The sequence below is a fragment of the Apaloderma vittatum genome, unplaced genomic scaffold (assembly GCF_000703405.1).
Source record: "Apaloderma vittatum isolate BGI_N311 unplaced genomic scaffold, ASM70340v1 scaffold40199, whole genome shotgun sequence".
Lineage (NCBI taxonomy): Eukaryota > Metazoa > Chordata > Aves > Trogoniformes > Trogonidae > Apaloderma > Apaloderma vittatum.
Window position 1 is genome coordinate 289 of NW_009734263.1, and position 20918 is coordinate 21206.

Below are 20918 nucleotides of genomic sequence, written 5' to 3' on the forward strand. Positions count from 1 at the left end.
GTGGGAACAAGGACTATGGGGCCTCTGTTTTGTAGGAAGCTGGCGTGTCACCTGCGTGGGTATCCGTGTCTGTGACACATGGTCACGGCTGCCTGAAGCTACACCCGTGGTTGCGGGCAAAGTATTCCAGAAGGCAGCAGGCATCTCACGTGCACTGTGCATGGAGCGGGATGGTCCCAAGCCCAAGATTGTACTGGGAGGTGATGAGGGCTTTGCATTGGGACTCAGTGCTGGAGGGAGTAAAAGAGGTGAATGGACTTGGGTGAAAGTCTGCTTCCTACGGTATCCGGAGGTGGAAATCGGTGGCTTACACCAAGCACTTTGGAGCTAGTGCACAGGCAGATTTTCCTGGGATTTAGCCAAGGCACTGAATTTAACCACTGGCAACAAAACTGAGCTGCGTCACAAAAGCGAGGAGGGGAAGCGGGGCATGCAAGAAACCCACTGAATCCTTTGATTGGCAGAACGTGAAACAGGCAAATTGCTGCCAGGCTCTTGGTAGATCAAGGATATTTCGCTTGCTACTTAAGTATCCTTGAAAATGGTTTTCACCTAGTTAATGTTACATGTTCTCTTTTGACATTTACTCCCTTTGTTTTGTGCACTGACTCAGTGTTTCCAGATGGGAAAGTGTGGCTTCTCTTAAGAACTTTGGAAAACCTCTTTTTCTCTGAACTTCCTGGGGGAAGACAAGCCAGTCAAGCCTGTTTCAAATGGTAACTTTATGAAAACTGAAACACTTCTGCACTTTGTAACGTCTGGCAGAAAGGTTACAGCTACACAGCTCTGAGTCATCTTAAGGTCTTATGCAATTTGGGCAGAGTAGTGTGTGGTTATGTAATTTAGGAATTTAAGAGAATGTGTGTGCCTCTGAGATGAATTATATTGCACTGGCAAACAGCGTTACCATTTATTAACCTTAATGGGGTGATTTTGCCTCTTTTGAAATATTATTTTAATGTAATTTCTAACATTATTTCAGTGAATTGTAAAATATATTACCTCACTCTTTTGTCTTTGAATTGTAGAAACAATGCAGATCTAGGCAAATGCTGTATGTGTATTCAATATAAATATATACATCAATATCACCAGCCTTCTGCTTAAATAGTTAGCGTTATGCAGATATGTGCCCAGATAAAATGCAACTACCTTTTTATTTAACTAACTTTGGCAATCTTTTTCTTAATTAAGAGCTGTAAGTTGTCTAAGTAATTATTAATATTCACACACATATTCATTTACCCCTGCTACAGGCAAGTTGAGTTAGGTCTATGTGAGAATATACCGTTCCCCTGAGATGAAATGACATGCATAATATATCAGCCCACACTCGTTTTACTTCTGCTGTGCCCGTTTGAAAATCTGATTGTGACTCGAAGAGTCACTGGCCCAGTTTGAAGGAGAAAACGTTGCCCCATGATTTGTTGTGTATCTTTCATCACCATTTTCCTGGTTCTCAAAATTCCAGTTAGAAACATCAAGCTGTGCTCCCAAGAGACATCAGAAGTGAGATGACACGCTGTTTTCTTTCTCTATCCGTTCTCAGTCTGACAAAGAAAGTAGACTAGGCATGTTCTTCAGGTAAAGCCTTTATCCTGACTACAATGAAATCAGTTATGATTCATCTGTAGGTGTTTGTTTCCCTTGACAATACAAAGGAGTCTTGCAGCTGGGCTTTGCTAACACACTTTGCCTATGGCCTGTTGAAACTTGAATAATGCTTTTCCTGGCTAAAACAAGCTTTGGAGTGTGCTGTGCTTGTAAAAGGTAGAGGTTGTAATGGAGTTCTATGTTTTCACTTATAGTCTGGTCCCAGTGCATTTGGTTTATAAGGAGGAGGGTTTTTCTGGAGTATTAGTGACAGTTCTTTTAGCTTGTATGGTGGGGTTGTGGTCTTGGCTTGTGGGCACCGGCTGGATCAAGGGTCCTACCTGGCCTAAGTCTTGACACTTTATTCCTTAAGGGTCTTAGATCTATCTTAGTCCAGGACTAAGTCTGACAAATAGTTGCTCTTACATGTGGTTCACTTGGTAAATAAGGAGGTAGCTATGAGTTCTTAGTCAAGTTCTCACACTTGGGTGCGTTCTCGTAACAAAACCCGGCAAAACAATGCACTCTTACTGCCCGTTGGTAGCCCCAGAGGCACAACATTGAATAGACCACTATCTTTTCCACTCTTCCCCCTAAAAAAGGGTCTCTGAAGCATCAGATGAGTGGCAGCCCTGTGGCCACCGGGTTGTGGTAACAGAGTGGACTTTGGCAAAGTAGTCCCTGGACAAGTTAATCAAACATTTTTTTTCCATGTGAAAGCACTGGACCTGTTCTCACGTGGACTCTCCCTTTTCTACACCCTTTGGATTTTGTTCCTAACTTTTAAAAGGGAGAAGGAAGAGGAGGGGAGGCAGACGAAAACTCTGTCCCCCCCTCCCTTTTCCCCAAAGTCATCTGATTTCCCGAAAATGCCTGCTACAGCCCGCATCTGTGCGCTCCCCCGCGCAGCGGGAGCCAACAGGGTTGTGCAACTTGTTCTGGAAATTCCCTTTCCTACCGAGAGCCGGCGAGCCGAGCATCTATCTCACCCGAGTGAGAAGGCTGGGGAGCCGTCCCGCAGACAGAGGGTGCTGTGATATTGCGAATTAGAGCTCTCCTCCCCAGACCCCAGCCTAGGGTCCGTTTGGAGGAAGGAGAGTGTTCACAGGAAGAGAAAAGAGAGAGAAAATGGAAGAGAGAAGAAAACCAGACACGAACTAGAGAGAGAAGGTAAATATTGACAGCATTAGCAATGAGAAGGGAAAAAAGCTGACACTGCCTGACAGCTAGAAGAGTCAGGACAAGTTGCTCCTCAACCCCAGGGTCCTAGAATAACTTCTTAGGTGCTGGGAAGAATGGATTTGTACTGCGGGGGGGGGGGAAGGGGAGGTGCTTTCTCTCTTAATTTGCTGTGCACCGGCATCGTGTTTGAAGACATTGATGGTCACAAGGGGAGAACGTGAGCACCAGTGAGTACCGAGGTAGAGATCATCTCTCCATTTTGTCAATACAGAGCCTGGCATCCCTTCTTGATGGTTGGGGTTACTGTGTGCAGGAAGGATATAATCTGGCTTTTGAGGCAAAATTTTGAGGCAAGATTCTCCACAAGCTGGGGTGTTAGGGTCTTTGACCTGCCTAGCAGACACATAGAAGCACAGTGGACATTAATCAATCACACTGTTTTTTGTCCTAGACCATAGTTCCAAAGTCCAATTCCTGAAAGTTTTTGAAAAGGACGATCTGCTTTTTCCAGATGTGGTGAGTTACTGAATCTCCAAGGGGAACTCAGGTTTATTGATAATTTACTTCTATAAATTAGGTGTTATTCCTGCAGTACCATCCTGACTCTCAAATCTGAATGTAGCTATAGCCCCAGTAGCTCAGAACAAGGCAGTAAAGTAGGAAATAGCACTTAAGATCCTTGTGTTCTACTCCTGCAGCATTACCGACTCTTGCGGAGCTGGAGAGGAACAGAGAGCATGACTGAGGTTGTGCTGCCTCTGTGTGAAAGGCTACAGGAGAAATACAAGCCCCACACAATTGGTCATTAAAACTTTCAAGCCAGGAGCTGTGCCACATGGTATGCACAGCTGAAGACTAGCGTTTTCACTAGGGACTCTGTGTGTTCGTGGACAGAGAAGACTAATGCAATATTGTCTCTCTTCCTCTTTTCTCAGGTACCTGATCCTCTACCTCCCTGTCTGGGCTGATGCAGCCTCCATGTATGGTGAGATCCTGTCTCCCAATTATCCTCAGGTGTATCCCAACGATGCGCAGGAATCCTGGGAAATCCAGGTCCCTTCAGGATATGGCATTCGCCTTTATTTCACACACATGGATCTCGAACCGTCACAGACCTGCGATTATGACTTTGTGAAGGTACTGTCTCCATCCTCAAGTGAGAAAAAGACCAGAAGGCTAGAGCACAGAACAGCAAAGCTATGTAGAAAGCTCGAGGCTGGAAGAGGAGACAGGCTCGTCCTTCCTGTTCTGGGTCCCGAGAAGGCCAGATGACTGAGTGTATCTGCAGTAGCAGTTGCTAAAGTGATTTGGGTTTGCCTCAGAACCACATGGGTCTTGTCTGCCAACTGAGCGTCCCATCTATGCCCCCCTCCCCCTGTTTCTCCTGTACGCACAGGAAAAGCCTTCTTAGCCGTCACTGATACCTCCCTATTGCAAGGCGTATTCTTAGCCCGTGAACTGCAGGTGTAAAAGGACCATTAATCCACGCATGGACAGAGATGATTTAGTGCCATCGGAAATCGATTGGAAATGACGGAGGCTAAATCCAATCAGTGAAGATGTTAACAGAGAACTTTCTGGATTCATTTGTATCTGAGAAATTAAGACAGGTGTTTCACAGCTGGGGAGTCAGTAGGAAGGAACATTCCTCAAGCATCTTTCAAATGTCATAAAACTGGTTGTCCAGGGGTTTCTGTTCGGCTGCACCCTGGCTAGCTGTCTTTCACCCTTGGCCAGCTCGGTGGGTGACACAGCAGCCTTGGTCCCTCCTGCTAGCTATGGGACATAGCTGTGCCCTGGGAGATCCACTCGAATGCTCTGAGAAATGTGTGCAATTCAGGAGCTTTTTGTTAGCCACCTATAAGCTGCAAGACTCAAGTGTTGGTAATGGCACATATTCCAGTAGTGAGATAAGACTTGTCTGCATTCTTCTGCAGATCCTGTCTGGCGGCCATGTTGAAGGTGTGCTTTGTGGGCGGAAGAAACCTCGTACCCCCGGCTCCCCAGTTGTGGCGGAATTTCATGTCCCTTATAACACCCTCACTGTGAGCTTCCAGTCAGACTTTTCCAATGAGGAGCGTTTCACTGGTTTTGCAGCCTACTATGTTGCAGTGGGTAAGGTTAAAACAGCCTCCTCTGAATCTCTGTAGTGTCCAGGCCAAGGGGGCAGGAAAGCTGACAGAACAGTTTTCCTCGCTCAACTTCCTTATTTAAAAGAGATCCCAGCAGACAGGACTGCCTTCCAAAATGGCCAGTATAAATGCTGTCTCAGAGATACTTTGCTTTGTTGTTCATCAGTGTTTGCTTCACTTTCTCATCTTTCTCCTGCCTTTAGGGCCCTCTCCTAATCTTGGCTGATTCATCTTTTCACACTTGCAGACTTGGATGAGTGTTTGGATTTTGTGGAGGAACCTTGCAGCCATTACTGTAATAATTATATTGGAGGTTACTTCTGTACCTGTCCACCAGATTATTTCCTTTATGAGGATAACAAAACGTGTGGAGGTAAGAGACCTACATGACCTGTGATCAACACCAAGAATTAATTTCGGCCAACTGAGATATTGTACATGGAGGACCTTCTTTATCAATCTTCTCAACCTGTTGTAACAGGTGTATTTTGGGGAAATAAACATCCCAGTGCAAATCTGAACTGGCAGTGATTTTAGAAATTTCTATCATTGTTCTTTTTTGTGTCAAGAGAATTAAGAAACTACTAAATTACAATCTTTAAAGACTCTGATGGAGTCCCTTCTTAGCATACTGCCATCTGTGAATCTTTTAATCTCTGGCAAATCAGGGCAGTTCAATAAAGGCACCTAAAAACTGGCCAAGGGGTGCTTGGTTTGAATGAAAAAATTGTAAAATGCGTGTTGAAAAGATTATAATATGAGGACCTGAGCATGTGGAAGAGGGCCTGAATTGCAGGTGGCAGGTGAAAAGAAAGGCCAGTATAAGTTAAAGTTCTTGGCTAATTGGATAGAGAGTAGCCCTGGCTTCAGTTTCTTGCAAAGATGCAATGTTGTGACATGGTTAATGCAGGTGACTGGGGATACTGGAGATGGAGTGGAAGGGGGGAAGCTTGTCGCCTTCATACATGGACCATTTCCTTTCTGAATCCTACCCGTGTTCCTTCCTTACTCCTAGTGAACTGCAGTGGAAATGTCTTCACGGAGCCATCAGGAGAGATTGTCAGTCCCAACTATCCCAATGAGTACCCAGAGAACTCACGGTGTGAGTACCGAGTGGCTCTGAGGCCAGGGTACTTTGTGGCATTGACCATACGCAGCGAGGACTTCAACGTGGAACCAGCTGATGAAAAAGGAAGCTGCCCCGACAGCTTAACAGTAGGTGTGGGGTTTCGGGAGGGAGTCAGGATTCTCTGGATCTCCCCTCAGTCTCCCACTATTCAGAAAACCCTCTGACTGCTTAACTTTATTTTCAACTACACTGCCTTTTGAAGGTCTTGAGAATGCATTTGAATGTGTATATATTGAATATAATTCAAGTATCTCTCTGAATACACTCGGTATTTCTCATTTCTTCTTGCTTTTTATTTTCCCAGCTTGTCTCTGGAACGCAGCGTTTTGGTCCCTATTGTGGCAGCAAATTCCCAGGTCCTTCTGAAATCAAAACTAGGAGCAACATACTTGACATAATCTTCCAGACAGACCATGCAGTACAGCACAAAGGCTGGAAAATACGCTACTATGGAGATCGTGAGTAAACACTTGGGAAAGCGTTCCCTCTGCTGCTGGGTTAGGGAGAGAATTTTTCCCAGATCAGAGTTGTGGTACAGCAACATGTTAATATGTTCAGAGCTGCTAGTATTTGAGCAAACAAAGGATGTCTGTTTACTAGCAAAAATGATCACCGGGGAGAAAGAAGTTGGGAGCTGGAAGGAGAGTAAATCCTGAACCTGTTAATCACTGATTTCCATCTATCTCTTAAAAGCTGTAACCTGTCCCCCAAGTGTCATCCCCAATTCTGTTCTGGACCCAAAGAAGGACAGGTATATTGTCAAGGACAATGTGAAGGTGACCTGCATGGAAGGCTATGAAATTGTGAGAGTAAGTAACATTAAAAGGCATATGTCCTCTCTGGCCCTCTCAGCAGCTTCCTGATACCATTTCCCATTAGTTGTCCTGGGCACCTCTGGGAACTCATCACAGCTGTAGTAAGTGGAAACCTCTTCCAGCTACTACAGCATTTTGAGGATCCTACACTGGAGTGCCTGTGTCAGATACATTTCATGGCCAGTGACTTAGATGGATTGTGTGTTCTTTGCCCTAGGAACGAGACAGCATCAGGACCTTTGACTCCAGTTGTCAGGAGAATGGTGAATGGACCAACTCCCAGTTCAGCTGTGTTCGTAAGTGACCCATCTGTGTATTGTGGGAGGCAGACCGGAACGGAGCCTTTAGGGTCTCGATCCGCTATGGGACGCTGAAGTGACAGAGGAAGTAAGCACTGGTGACTGTACACAGATCAGAGAGGCCAAGTGGTTCCCTATCATACAGGAGAATCATATTGTTGGGTGAGGATTTCCCTTTGACTGTGTTTGATCGTTTTTGTTTCTTCTCTACAGCTGTGAACTGCGGTGATCCCACTGTTATTGACAATGCCCAAGCCATATACGTCTCCGAACTTCAAGAGCCTCTGTACAGAGCTGCTGTCCGGTATCAGTGTGATGCACCTTACTATACCTTAGAAAACAAAGGGGAGGGTAAGCATTGTCTCTGCTACACAAAGGCCTAAGAAATGGTGCTGGCATAGTCATGGGGCTGGGGTTATATCCCATCAGGTCAAGGCTGGGAAAAAGTCCTTATTGGTGCAAGGTTGCAGGCAGCAGTTTTGTGTTGCCTTTGTGTTTAATACCCTCTAATAATGTCTGTACTTGGGCTGTTGACCTTAAATGAATTAGCAAATCCTCTCTCCATTTGCCTGGTGTGTGAACCGTGGAGCTTTTTGTCACATCTAGCACATGTTTCTGGTGGAGAAATCTATTTGTTCCCTCCAAAATAGGTGCAGGGTCATGTACTCCTAGGGAGAGCTCAGCAATGTTAACCAAGCTGTGCTTGCTTCAGAAATGAGAAGGTTAATACATCATCTTATACAGTGATGCTACTTACCCTCTCTTTGTCTTGAATGCATCCTTACAGCATTCTTTTTTCTTGTGTTTTCCAAGTGGTGTATCAGTGCTCAGCCAGTGGAGAATGGCTCAATGAGGAGATGGGAACAAAGCTACCAAAGTGTGTCCCAGGTACTGCCAAAAACTGTACGCGTACACGCAGCATATGAAGACCATTGCTTCTTTCATCTCTCTGGTTTTCAACCCTTTCTATGTTGTTTAAATCATGTTGGACAAGGTATTTCTGAAAGTTGTGGACCCCAAAAGAAAGGTGAGATGAAGTAACAGAAGAAAACTGGAAACGAAAGTGGGCAACATGATAACACGTCTGGTAGAACATGACCTCTTCAAGTATCAATATGTCTCTGCACTAGTTTCCCCACCTTTACATGTGCACATTCTCAAGTTGTTCAGTGCTTCAGATCTATGTCTGCATTGCAGGCAGTGAAAATACTGACAGGTCAGAAGAGATGTCTGACAATGCTGGACCTTCACTCCCTCCTAAGCTACGCTGGGAAACGTAGCTTCTCTTCAGATCTCTCCTGGGGGCAGTGCCAAGTGGACAGCACTATACAATGCAGCACTACAGGGAAAGGTCTTCCACTGTGTCAGAATGACTGACCTTATTCATGCCCTTAGTGCTCACATTCTACAAAACCTTATAGAACATTTTACTCAAAAAGCACAGAGCATCTGTGCACTCAGAAAACCCACAGATAAGAGCTCCTTTAACCTACTGCTTAAGATTTTATATAAAAACTCAGGATAGATATATAAAGACATACATATGTCTATGCTTAGCCTGTATGTGGGACTAAACTATAGCAGTTGCTCTATCACCCAGTGACCCCTCCCCAGCAGGGAAGAGGGATCAGGAAGAGGAGAGGATACCTACGGCTTTAAATGAAACAGCAAAACTAATAATACTGATGCCAAAATACAGTATAGAAAGCTATACTGAGTGCAGTGAACGTACAGCAATCACAATAAATGGGAAAGTAGTCTTCATGAGCAGAGTGATAAATGAGCCACTCCAGGGATGGCAGCCCTTGAGAGGAGAAGGGGGAGAAGCAAACTTCCCCCTTTATGATGAGCTTGGCGTTTATGACCTGTCGGCCAACTCTGGTCAGCTGCCCCGGCTTTTGTCCTTCCCAGCTTAAGCTCCTCACTGACTCAGAACTGCTCATGGCCTGTGTACCATGGCTGGCCTAAGATTCTATCCCAGTGAAACTAGGACAGCAGAATAAAAGAATGGAGAGGAAAAATGGTAAAATTTCAGTGACAAACCTGAATGCTTAACCTGAGACTGTTCAGAGTCCACACACAAAAAAGGTAATTTTAAAAAGCAATGTTATATTTCTGAGAACTTAAGCAATTTTTTTTTTCAAAGACAATTGCTTCACCTACATGACATAATTCAGCAAAAGAAAAATGATAACTGGAAAGCAATTAAATTGTGAGTTTCAACATAGCCAGTGCTGGCAGGGTGACAACTGCTTTCCAGAATAAGAATTTGAGAATGAGTATCTTCAGCCTAAATTGAATGTTATTAGTGATTTTACTTGAATTTTCTTGAATTTCTCTGTATATACTAGTTGCAAACTCTATGACACAGACCATAAACTTTAGTTACTCAGAATCAAAAGTTATTTAGAGGACACAGGAAGGAGGGCTTTTCAGCGGTGCCTGTTTGTAACTGCTAATTCTCCCATCTGGTTCCTCTTTTTTTTCCTTTTCTTTCCAGTCTGTGGGGTGCCCAGTAATCCGGTCCGAGAGAAAGCAAAGATTTTTGGAGGCACGCTTGCAGAAAAGGGCAACTTTCCCTGGCAGGTGTATTTCTATCACCCGAGAGGAGGTGGCGTACTCATCTCTGACAGATGGGTAATGACTGCAGCCCATGTGCTGGAAGCATACGACAGGCCCACCATGTATGCTGGGGTAATTAACGTTAGTAGAGCATCTCTGGACCAGGAGGCCACACAGCTGATCTCAGAGGCTTCATTCATCCATCCTGACTGGAAGAAGCAGCCCACAGAAACCAGGACCGATTTTGATAACGATATCGCTCTACTGAAGCTGAGGGATCCTGTGAAGATGGGCCCAAACATCTCACCCCTCTGTCTCCCTGGTAAATCACCTGAGTATGAGCTACAAGAAGGAACTCTGGGCTACATTGCTGGCTGGGGCCAGAGAGAGAAAGGAAGGCTGCCTATATATCTTTGGAAGGCTCGGATCCCTGTGGTGAACATGGATAAGTGCCGATCTGTGAAACCAGAGGGCTCTGCTGATTCCAGTGCTTATCAATTCACTGACAACATGATCTGTGCTGGTGGGGACAAGGACAGCTGTAAGGGGGATAGTGGTGGAGCCTACGCTATTCAAGATCCTTTTGATGAGAGACGGTACTATGCGGCCGGGCTGATCTCCTGGGGACCAAGATGCGGTACCTTTGGCCTTTACACCAAGGTAGTGCGTTATTTGGACTGGATTACACAGACCATGAGTAAGCATGAGAATGCAGAAGCTGGGCAGGACTAGCTCTTCTTTCAGCACGGTCACTCTTCCTACAGGCGACAGCTACATGTTCAGGTTGGCTGTGATCCTGTTCACCCTGTGTATATAGTGGGCCTACTCACTGTGTCTGTGCTGAGTCAGGAATAAGTGTCTGTTTCTCCACCATCATTGTGCCTGGGAAGGGAAATTCTCTTTTTTTCTGCTCATAGTAGCATAAGAGGAAGATGCTATTCTGCATAAGAAGCTCCCTCTGCTTTCTCTCTTTTTTTTTTTTTCCATGCCATTTTTTATCTCCCAGAGAAGACCTAGCCATGCTACCTGACAGGAATAGTTCAATGAAGACAAGAGAGAATAATTGATGGTTCCCAATGCCTGGTTTCTGATTTATGTATTTTCTGTATTGTTCAGAATATCTAACAGCATTAAAGAATGTCCCAATTGCCTTTTGTGCAATGTGGTTTGTGTGTGTGTTTCTTCTTCTCAGTCTAAACACAGTTCTCCTCAAAACTCCCTAGATCAAGTGTTAGTCACATTTTGACCCACTGCACTGCCGCCTTTTGTCAAGCTGTAACTTGTGCTACCTAACCTGTCTGCGTAAGAGACTTTATAAAGTTCTTCTGAGATGGTTGCACCTCACTGACCGACCATTACCAGCAATGAAGACTTCAGACTTCTAAATCAAGCTATTCACCTGTCCTTAGGGCTTTATTTTTCAAACCATGTTGTGTTAGATAGGAAATAAAGCTTGCTTGACTTAGAGAAGGTAGTGTTGTGGGAGCAAATTACTTGATGTGCATTAGGGGTGTCTTCTGCTCCAGAAAGTCCTGTATCACTCACAGATATCCTTCCACTAAGGTGGTCAGGGAACTGGTGTGGATGGCATATGATGAGAGATGGAGGAAGCTGTGTTTGTTCAGCTTGAAAAGGAGGGAGCTGAGAGGGATATCTAACCGCCGTATTCAGGTACCTCAAGGAGGGTTAGAGAATACATGGAGCAAGACTCTTCAGAAAGGTGAACAGTGGCAGGACAAGAGACGACAGACATAAATTGCAATAAGGGAGTTTTCAGTTGGGCTTTTTCCCAGGGTGCAGGTCAGCACTGAACACATGCCAGAAAAGACTGGGGAATCTCTGTCCCTGGACATCTTTGTAACTTCTTGTCTTCAGGCAAGGCCCTGTAGCTCTGAAGTTGGCCCTGCTGTCAGTACATTGGACTAGAGGCCTCCTCTTCCAGCCTAAGTTTTTCTGAGAGTCTAGAAAGTGATGAGGAGATTTGTGCAGCTCTTGGGAGATTTCATGGAGATTCCTGCACTCAGCCACCTTCAACTTTGTGTAACACAGAAAAGATTATTTTGTTGTTGGGCTAGTAACCATGGATCTTACACTACGTTCCCGAGGAACTGTGGTGCACAGGATGTTGAATGCCTTTTACTTTTATATCTGTGTGTGCTGACTTCAATCTATCATGAAGTTTTACATCTCGTTGCTAAGGGGGTGGACTCAGCTTTATCTTTTGGAGCACCACAGGGAAGTGTCCATCCCTGGTAACTAGTCCAAGCTGCAATCTTAGCCCATGTTCCTCTTGTGCAAAGAAGAGACTACACCCTGGCAAAGAAGCAATAATGATGCAGTGGCGCCATTGTGACAATATTTTATAATTTCACAGTACGTATCTGAATTTCATAAATCACACAGACATGCCCAGACATCTGGGGTAATCACGAGCAACAGCCACTGCAGATCTTACAGACTGCTATCTATGTCTGCCTATTAGGAAGCTTCTTCTTCAATATGTGGTAGATACTTCAGCAGTAGAAATAACTCAGCAAAGTACCATTTGGGGAAAATTAATCCACTGTAAGTTCTGAAAAAAAGTGACCTTCCAACTAAGGTAAGATGTTTCCTTAGTTTCTATGACCACGAAGCCACTTGGGCAAGCAGCATCGCACGATTACTCACTAGCTCACTGATTAATGCCAATCTTTGTGGAAAAGGAGAAAAGGACAGGAAGACAAACTGCCGAAATCAATTCAGGACAGCAGAGGAGAAGAGAAACATAAATGGGGCTGAATGGTCCAGGAGTAGGAGACAGGAAAGTCGCTAATTTAGCTCGGATTGGTATTCCTAGGAGGGTCACAGATTCCTATAGGGCTTTGGGGCAACTCATCCATTTTCAATGCCTCAGCTTCCCAAAGTTTCCTAGTCTCCTGCAAAGCAGGAGATTTTTTGAGATGGTTTCTCAGTAATTTTTTCCAACTATTTACAAGAACTAAAGGGTTCCTTCTTTTGTTGTTCTTGTCACCTGCACTCACTGAAAATCCTTGAAATACCCTGTTCTTCACCTGGAATACCCCCCAGTTGCTTGTCTCATTCTATCTTCCCTCCCCTAGACCAGGGTTTATTCATTGTTCCTGTACAACTGGGAACCTTGTTTTCCATGCTCATGGGAAGAATCAACAGAACTCTGATCCCTGGAGATCACAGATGAACTTATATCAGATGTGGAATCTTGGAGATCACTCTCCAGGGTATATTATTTCAACAGAAAATGAGAGCTACTGACACCTGAGAAGATCAGGAGCTGGATCTCACAGAAAACAGTGCAAGAAGGCAACTATGATTTCAACCCCAGGGCTCTCCTGTCAAGCCCTTCCAGACTTCAGTTCTCGTGGTGCCTCACAAGCAGAAGGTATTTTGTTCTGCAATAGAAAAACTAGTCAAGAGACAACTGCAGAGAATAGCCAGAACACAAGAGAGGTCCTCTTCTCTCTGAGTCAGCATCATTTTAGAGCTGCAGCCCTGCAGCCAGAGCTTCATTTCACACAGTATAAAAAACCCCATCCTCAAATTTTTATCAGTAAAAGTTCCTGGGTTCTCTTCTCCATGTTATTGTCTTCCCTGTCTTTTGAATGTGGCATCACACAAACAACTGATTTTTGCCTCCCTTGAAGCCACCTGGAGTTTCAGACTGAGTAATCTAACGGTATTTGTTTGACAGGTGTGCAACTGCCACATGCCATTGCGGAACTGGAAACACCTTAAGTAGTTAAAGGAATCCCTACATATAGTCCTTCAGTTGCTTTCAGTGATGGGGAGTATTTGGTACTTGTTAAAAACAAAGACAGAAAAAAATAACACACGTGGTTTCTCCAGCAACAATTTTAATATTCATAGAATCTCACTGATGCCAATGGGCACATGCTCAGTGTACTCAGCATGAAGTATCACATCCTTCAAGAAAGTCTGCTGCCCTGCAACCTTTCCATGCTATAATATAGAGTATGAAAGTAGACTGCAATAGTCTGACGATATTGCCAGCACTTCAAGCAATAACATGTTTTCTGCCATGAGATCTCCTGATATTATTAAGGCTTCATCCAGTAACAAGATTTGGAAGAAACAGAATGTCCACAAAGGTATCCACAAGCTGCCAACGGTACAGCAGCTTTGCTAAGTTTTGATACCACCAAGAATTCATCAAGCAGTACGGTGGCATTCAGAAGTGCTCATGATGGAAGGTTTGCATGTTTGAAAATCCTTTGGGACATCACCAAAAGCTCTAGATATGATTTGCCATTTTTGGAAATTTATATGCTGTCAGTGATTCTTCAGCTGGTAGGACAGCAGCGCTTAGAGCCTATACCTCCCCTGTTATCCCTTTGATCCAGTCCAAATAGTTGAGAACCTTGGTGTAGAAGCCATAGCCATGGCCACAGCCGATACCCCAAGAAACGATACCGGTAGCCACCCAGCGACCACTTTCTGTGTCTAATGCCGTGAAGGCACTCCCACTATCCCCCTGGCAGGTATCCTGTTTGGCTGTGAGGTAGCCAGCACAGAACATGTTCTCAGAGAAGACTGTAGGCCTATTTGTCCTCTTGCTGTCCAGCCATCTCTGACACTTCTCTGGGGCAACCGCTGGTAGGCTCACATACTTCAAATCATTTGAAAGAAAGCTTTTTTCCACACCAAAGCCGCTCACATAGCCCACGTGCCCATCCATGTAGAATGTGGTGTTGGTAATATCTGGGAGACAGATGGGCATTACTGTAGGTCCCAGGGTAACTGGGTGTTTCAGCTCGAGCAGGGCTATGTCCCCGTCAAAGTTGGTACTATCTTTAGGGTTGTAATCTGGATGGACGAAGATCCTACGTACAGGGTGGGTGCCCATCTTGTGGAGCTCTTCTACGTTGGTGTGGCCGAGGAAAACGCTAGCCTCCTCTGCTAGCCGGTCCAGGCTTACACTGTTCTCTGCTGCATCTTTGGGGAAGATCATGTGGGCAGCGGTGAGGATCCAGCGATCACCCAGGAGTGCACCGCCCCCGCGTCCACCGATGTGAGTGAGAACCTGCCAAGGGAAACTGCCTCTCCCTGCTGGCTTGCCGCCCAGGATCCGCTGGAGTTCAGCAACAGGATTGACCGGCTTCCCACAAACTGTGGAGAAATGCAAGAAGATCACTACCCTGTCTGTTGTCCTGGCTTGTCTCTTTCTTTCCTACACCATCACTGTTCGATTTCACTTTATTAAAGTCTTCCTGGATAGATTTCCCTGTCCTCCCTCACTGACACCATTATCCTCACTCCCCTCCCCACATGTTGTCCTGGCTTTGTACGACTGTAAGCATGAATCAGTAAACACAAGATAAAGTCAGAAGTTTTTACTGACCTGGCAAACAGGTAGGAATCCTCGCCTGGCCATCTTGATCCACCCAGGTTCCCTCATGAGAGCAGGTGAATCTGTCTGTAGGATGAGAGGGGAGTGGATGAGATCCAGACCTGCAGGCATGGGTGCAGGTGGGAAGAAAAAATTGGATTGGATTGGATTGGATTGGATTGGATTGGAATGGAATGGAATAGAATAGAATAGAATAGAATAGAATAGAATAGAATAGAATAGAATAGAATAGAATAGAATAGAATAGGTTTTCAAGGGGTTCCTCTCTCCAAGGTGCCCCACATGCTGCACTCAGCCCATCCATCCCAAAGGGACCCTTTCCCAGGAAAAGCTGCCTGTGGTATAGTCTGGAATGCCTCCCTCTGGGATAGCAGGTACATGTCAAAGCATCTCCATGCTAGGGGACCAGTAAAGCTTAGGCACTGCTTCTGTAGAAGAAATGCCTGAAGAGCCATCTGAATGAAGTCTTAAGATCACTCAGTCCACATGCTTACAGAGCACGGCTTGACCTCATTTAGCCCGAAGAAGGAACAGAAGAAGTAAAGACGTGGATTTTGAATTAAACTTCCTGTTCTCTGTAGTTTGCAGAGTAGGACAAGGTCGTTTGTTCCAGAAACAGGAAGAAGATGAGTCAGTTACTGTACTTGCTCACTGTCTATTTCAGAGGATATACTGCAGATCAGGTAAGTCATTTGTCACCTTTCAACACAAACTCCACTACCTCCAACATTCTTGCTTTTCTCAGAATATTTGTGCTGGGGACTAAAAATAGTTTATATACAATTTATCTTGCACTGTAGCAAATCATTCCAAGAAAGTGTTTGCTGTTCTCTTTCAAAATTGACTAAATCATGTGGACTTCCCATCAGAATTTGGCCGGTGCTAATATTTACTTGCTCCTGATCTGATTTTTTTTTTTTCCTGAAGAGATTGTGCTCTTACTCTTCATGGAAGAGTTAAACTCAGATGAAAATATAATCAAATTCAGCATTATTACCAAGTTAAAGAATTCCTTAGCTGCTTGCTCCTGGCCCCAGTGCTAGCGTGTCACTTCTCTCAGGCATGCTGCACAACCGTGCGTCCATGCTGGCAACCATACCCAGGAACTGATTCAGCTTAACAAACTAAATTTTTTTTGTGGAGGCCAAATGAGCAGCCAGGGCAAGGAAATCATGAACTTCCCATACTGTTCTTGTAACCAAAGCTCCTGTGTCATCAAATCACATCTCAGGGGCAAAAAGAAGGCATGTGAATGGTTTTGAACACTGCCTTAATTTTTCTGACCTGCTGCATAGAAATATATTTTTTTATATGTATGTTATTTAGCCCTTCGAGATCTCTGCTCCTTCATAGAGCTAAAGAGCATTACAGTGGACTGGAGTGTGAGTTTATTTATCTGCATCTGTAGCAACTTGGATGGGTGTGGTGAGGTTTCAGAATTTTGGTGATTCGCAGACACCATGCCTCAAATTTCAGTGAAAGAATGAAATCCACTAGTGAAGAATAAATCACGACTACAGATGAGAGAAAAAGACCTTCTGCAAAAGTTAAGGAGAGCGTGGAGGAGGGATGTGGTAGAATGGGAATGAAGCAGAGTAGGACAGGCTGAAAGAACAAGCCTTGCAGATCCAAGGAAAGAGGGGAGGGGCTTCACAGGAGGAAAGCACAAGTCCTAAACCTAGAAAGCAGAGACAATTCTATCTGGAAATCCAAGAGGGCTGTTCACGTGCAGTTTTCCATGGCTGCATGGGGTTAGGACTCACCACCGCCTATTCCAGTGACGATGCGATAGTATGGCCCATTGCACTGGTATGTGATCACTGATTGGTAGTCGTTGTTTGCGGGTTTGTTAACATAGCTGAATGCCCCGTTGGTCAGGTCTGCAGGGTTACCACAGCTCACAACTACAAAAGATAAAATAAAATAAAAAAAAATATGAATCAAAGTCGCCTTACTGCCTGCAGCTTTAGGATCAACTTGGATTGCAGCCATGACGTGAAGGACCAGTCAGTACAGCAGGCAGAGAGAGTTTGTTCCAAAATGGATTACGGACTGGGATCTTCTGCTTTTAGATGTTACAACATTATAGCAAATTTGCAATTATATCTAATGCTTTTTTTTATAAGGGAGGAAAAACAATAAAGCTTTTGAAAGTGGAAAAATGTAATGAAAGTCAACAGCGGACCTCCACACGTCCTTCCAACCAGCACATCCATGAGTCTATGGCAACAGATAAATTGAGTCATAGAGGCTGAAGACCCCATGTCCTTGGAGGAGGAAAAGCCATGGCAGTGTGTGTAACCCCCGTTCTTAGATCACTCACTTTCACAGTGGGGCATGGGTTGATGCCATGTCCCATCGGCCTGGCAGACAGCCGTGAAGGACAGCAGCTTTCGGTTGCCCTGCATGGGAGAGAAAAACATCTCTGTAGGTTGTACAAACCCTCACATTCCCCTCCCCACGTTCAAATATTATTCTCTCTGCCCATCTTTTCTCTGCTGTCCAATAGTTGCTCCTCTGCAGTCTGTCCTCTCCCTTTGCTGCATTCCCGCTATCCTGTGTTTGCCAGAGGCTACAAATTCTTCATAGGAGAACAAGATAACAGTAGCCAGCAACCATAAAATTGTGACAAGTCTGAGGTGCTACCCAGTCCTGGCAATAGGATGGCGAGAGGCAGGTAACATCTGCTGCTTCAAGTCTGATTTCATAACTTTCCAAAGAGATACTCTTGTTTACCAGTGTTTCCTGGGGTCCTCGTCTCTCATCTTCTACCAGGGCTTTGTGAAACAGTAACTGCATAAGGAAAGGAGCTAGGAAAGGAGAAACCCCCAGAAGAAAGCTTCTAGAAGCAAGGAAGAAAAATTGCAAGAGGTTGCCATGAGTGAATTCTAAAAAACCCAAGTTTTACTGGAAGGTGAAAGACTTAACACAAGATGAAGAGAAGCCAGAGTGTGGCTGAAAGGAGTAGAGAAGGGATCTCACCTCCATCAGGTTATACCCAGTCTTGCAGGCGGCAATGAAATAGTCTTGAACTTGATACACAGGCTGCAGGTCTCTGATGACAGTAAACTGATCCTGTGGGACAGGCTGTGGGCACCGCATTTCTGTTAGAGAACGGGACAAAGTAAGCTGGTATTAGCAAATGGTGTAGATAGGCTGCAGTTACCTCTGGGGAATAAATGTCTTACTCTCGGAGGTGTAGTGGATCTTCCAGCCACGGCTGAATCCTGACTCATCGGTGAGGAAGAGTATGTCCACCTCATTGCTGTTGGTTTCAATGACACCAGGTGACATCTTGCCACAGAACACACCAAGCTCTCTCCCTCGTGCTTGGATCTGATGACGAAAACATGTATCACATGGACAGAAACACACACACCTCTCTGCCCCAGTATCCCTCTTTCAAGCCAGACCAAGCTTGTCACAGTGCCTGTGATGGTGAACAGGGCTGGCTGTCTGACCTATCTTTGTTGAGTGTGCACTGCACTGACAGATCAGAACAAAGAACTGACCTACCACAAGTTCTGCTTCTCCTTTATCATAGAAATCAGAGCTGTCAACCCCTTCAAATCCTGAGATTAAATCAAAGGGAGATTAAACTGGAAGGACAATTTTTTTTTTTCACTCCACTCAGAGGGGGCTGTGACCCAGAGTCTTTGACCTCAGGCCAATGATAATTAAGCTCACTGAGGGGGTCACAAGGGAAGAGCTCAGTCGTTCATGCTGCAGCATTCTCCTTGTACTGATCCTGTATTTCTCATCTGAGTAGCGGTGTCCCCACAGTACCTGTCCAGGTCTGGCAGCAGGGTTTAAAGGAGAGTTTGCTAATCTCCAGTTACCTTGAGCTGGTCATAAGGACAGTGGACTTGCTGGTGTTCATCAATCTCAAAGGGTTTCAAGAACCTGAGGATGATAGACAGGCCCTTCTGCAGACGGATGCTGTAGTTACACCGGAGGTCTTCAGGATAGGGCTGGGGGTAGTCAGGGCTGCTCAGGTACCCAGATGCCTCTGTGAACAACTCACTGCTGCATTCCACTAGTGTAGAGGAGAAAAGCAGAGGTCACACTGTGGAGCTGTCTTCTGCAGTTCTGTCAACTGCTCTCTAAGTCACCCCTCCCACTCTTCCTGGCTAAAATGTTCCTTCCCCAGAACCCTCTGATCTTTCAAAATTTCAATTTACCTTTGCAGGAGTGGTGGTCACTCTGAAGCTGATAGCCAGGCCGGCAAGAACAGAAGTAGCCACCCACATAGTTGTGGCAGAAGTGCTGGCACTGAGGCCTTTCATCATTCTCAGCAGCACTGTCAGGGTCACATTCATCAAGATCTGAAGACACAGGAGATGCAGGGACAAGGGGAGGAAAGTATTAAACTGGTCTGCTGTACACTGAAAGTGCACAGAGATCCATATCCTTGCTTACAGCTTCTCTTTATTTGCCCGAGAAGGAAGAAACTTGGTTGGAGCCCCACAAGCTTCTTTCTGCATGCTGAGGGCATTGCCTACTCACCCACAGCTTGGTAATAGGCCAGGAAGCCCCTGTAGGGAATCACTGTGCCATTGTCTTCGTTGGAGAAATCAGATTGAAATGCCAGGCGCATCCTGTTCCCCTTAGATACAAACTCCTTTCTTCCTGGGTGATTGCCTGTGGTTGATCCAAGCTGGCCACAGTATTGGCCCAAGTCCTTCTTGTCTGCTTTAATCTGTCAAGGTTAAGGGGAAATCACTGTAGCCTCATCAGATTCAATGTTCCATGCATCGCTGTCACTCAGCGAAGGGTTGCCAGTACCCACTCCACCTATTCCTATCCTTAAGGCCCCCCTCTTTTCTTTGTGGGAAGCATAAAAGAAGGTCTGGTGAATGAAGAGTCGTTGCATGTGGTGACCACTATATTTCCATCTCCAGCCAACCCTTGGGCCAGTTATCTATGCACTTACCTTAACATAGTCATAGAAGCAGGACTCAGATGGCTCCAGGTCAAAATATCTGAAGGTCAGCTTCACCACATAGCCTTTTGGGACGTGGATATCCCAGGTGCTGATGTTATTGTTGGGATATGGCTTGGGATAACCAGGGGATCTGATCTCCCCAAAAAGCCTTCTTGGGACTGGACTGGAACTGATGACTCCAAAAAAGAGGAAGGTCCACAGAAGTAAAGGAACGTGCCTGTGAACATGACAAATAAACTACATCATTGCACAAAATATGGTCATCCAAAATCAGGGACGACTTCACAAGTGACTTGTGAAGCACTGTCTGATGGAATCCAAACACTGGAGGCCTAATTGCGAGTCTAGCTTCTGGCTCAGATCACTCAGGAAAGAGAAGGACAGCTGAAATGAAGGCACCAGCATCACCCAGGTTCCAGCAACGCATTGGGACCCAGCCAGAGAGATCCACCAACCCAGGAAGCAGTTTGGAGAGGCACAGGTGAACTCCCAGAGCAACATCTGCTTGTTCCCAGCAGTGATAGCGCTGAGTCGCTTAGAACCAGGGGAAGTTTGAGTTTTATTGGCTCCGGACCAGCAGATCATTTCTGGTTAGTGCTGGTTTAGGATCTTCACCTGGTTCATTTGGTGAAGATCTCAGGCTCAACTCGCTGAGGAGCAACCCTGCAGTGCCTTCTGGACAGCCCTCTACCCAGTCATGCCTCCATCTCTGAAGCTGGCGTTCATCTTTTTTTCTCGCTCTGCCAATCTCCCCCTCTAAGGAACGAGACTCTCGGTGTCTCTCCAAAACAAGCTCATGAAAACATCAGCCGGGGAGATCCTTCCTCCTCAACAAGAAGCAAAACTTTAACGGAGGGAGAGCGGGCATGACCTCCTCT

At 45.3% G+C, this 20918-nt stretch overlaps 2 protein-coding genes across 2 annotated transcripts; one reads left to right on the plus strand and one right to left on the minus strand.

Moving 5' to 3' along the window:
• The first annotated feature begins 3753 nt into the window (after positions 1–3753).
• On the plus strand, positions 3754–10444 carry C1S (complement component 1, s subcomponent). Its single transcript, XM_009876181.1, has 10 exons — positions 3754–3912; positions 4713–4890; positions 5155–5280; positions 5923–6122; positions 6341–6494; positions 6730–6845; positions 7069–7147; positions 7364–7501; positions 7964–8038; positions 9651–10444. Exons 1-10 carry the CDS (start codon positions 3754–3756, stop codon positions 10442–10444), a joined length of 2019 nt encoding a protein of 672 aa, XP_009874483.1.
• Positions 10445–14057: 3613 nt separating this feature from the next.
• Positions 14058–20257, minus strand: C1R (complement component 1, r subcomponent; the record flags this gene model as incomplete). Its single annotated transcript, XM_009876182.1, has 10 exons — positions 14058–14854; positions 15087–15161; positions 16859–16999; positions 17419–17497; positions 18078–18199; positions 18284–18431; positions 18935–19131; positions 19277–19420; positions 19602–19794; positions 20029–20257. Coding segments are annotated over 10 exons (2125 nt in total), but the record flags the coding sequence as incomplete, so codon positions are not given.
• Between the last annotated feature and the right edge of the window lie 661 nt (positions 20258–20918).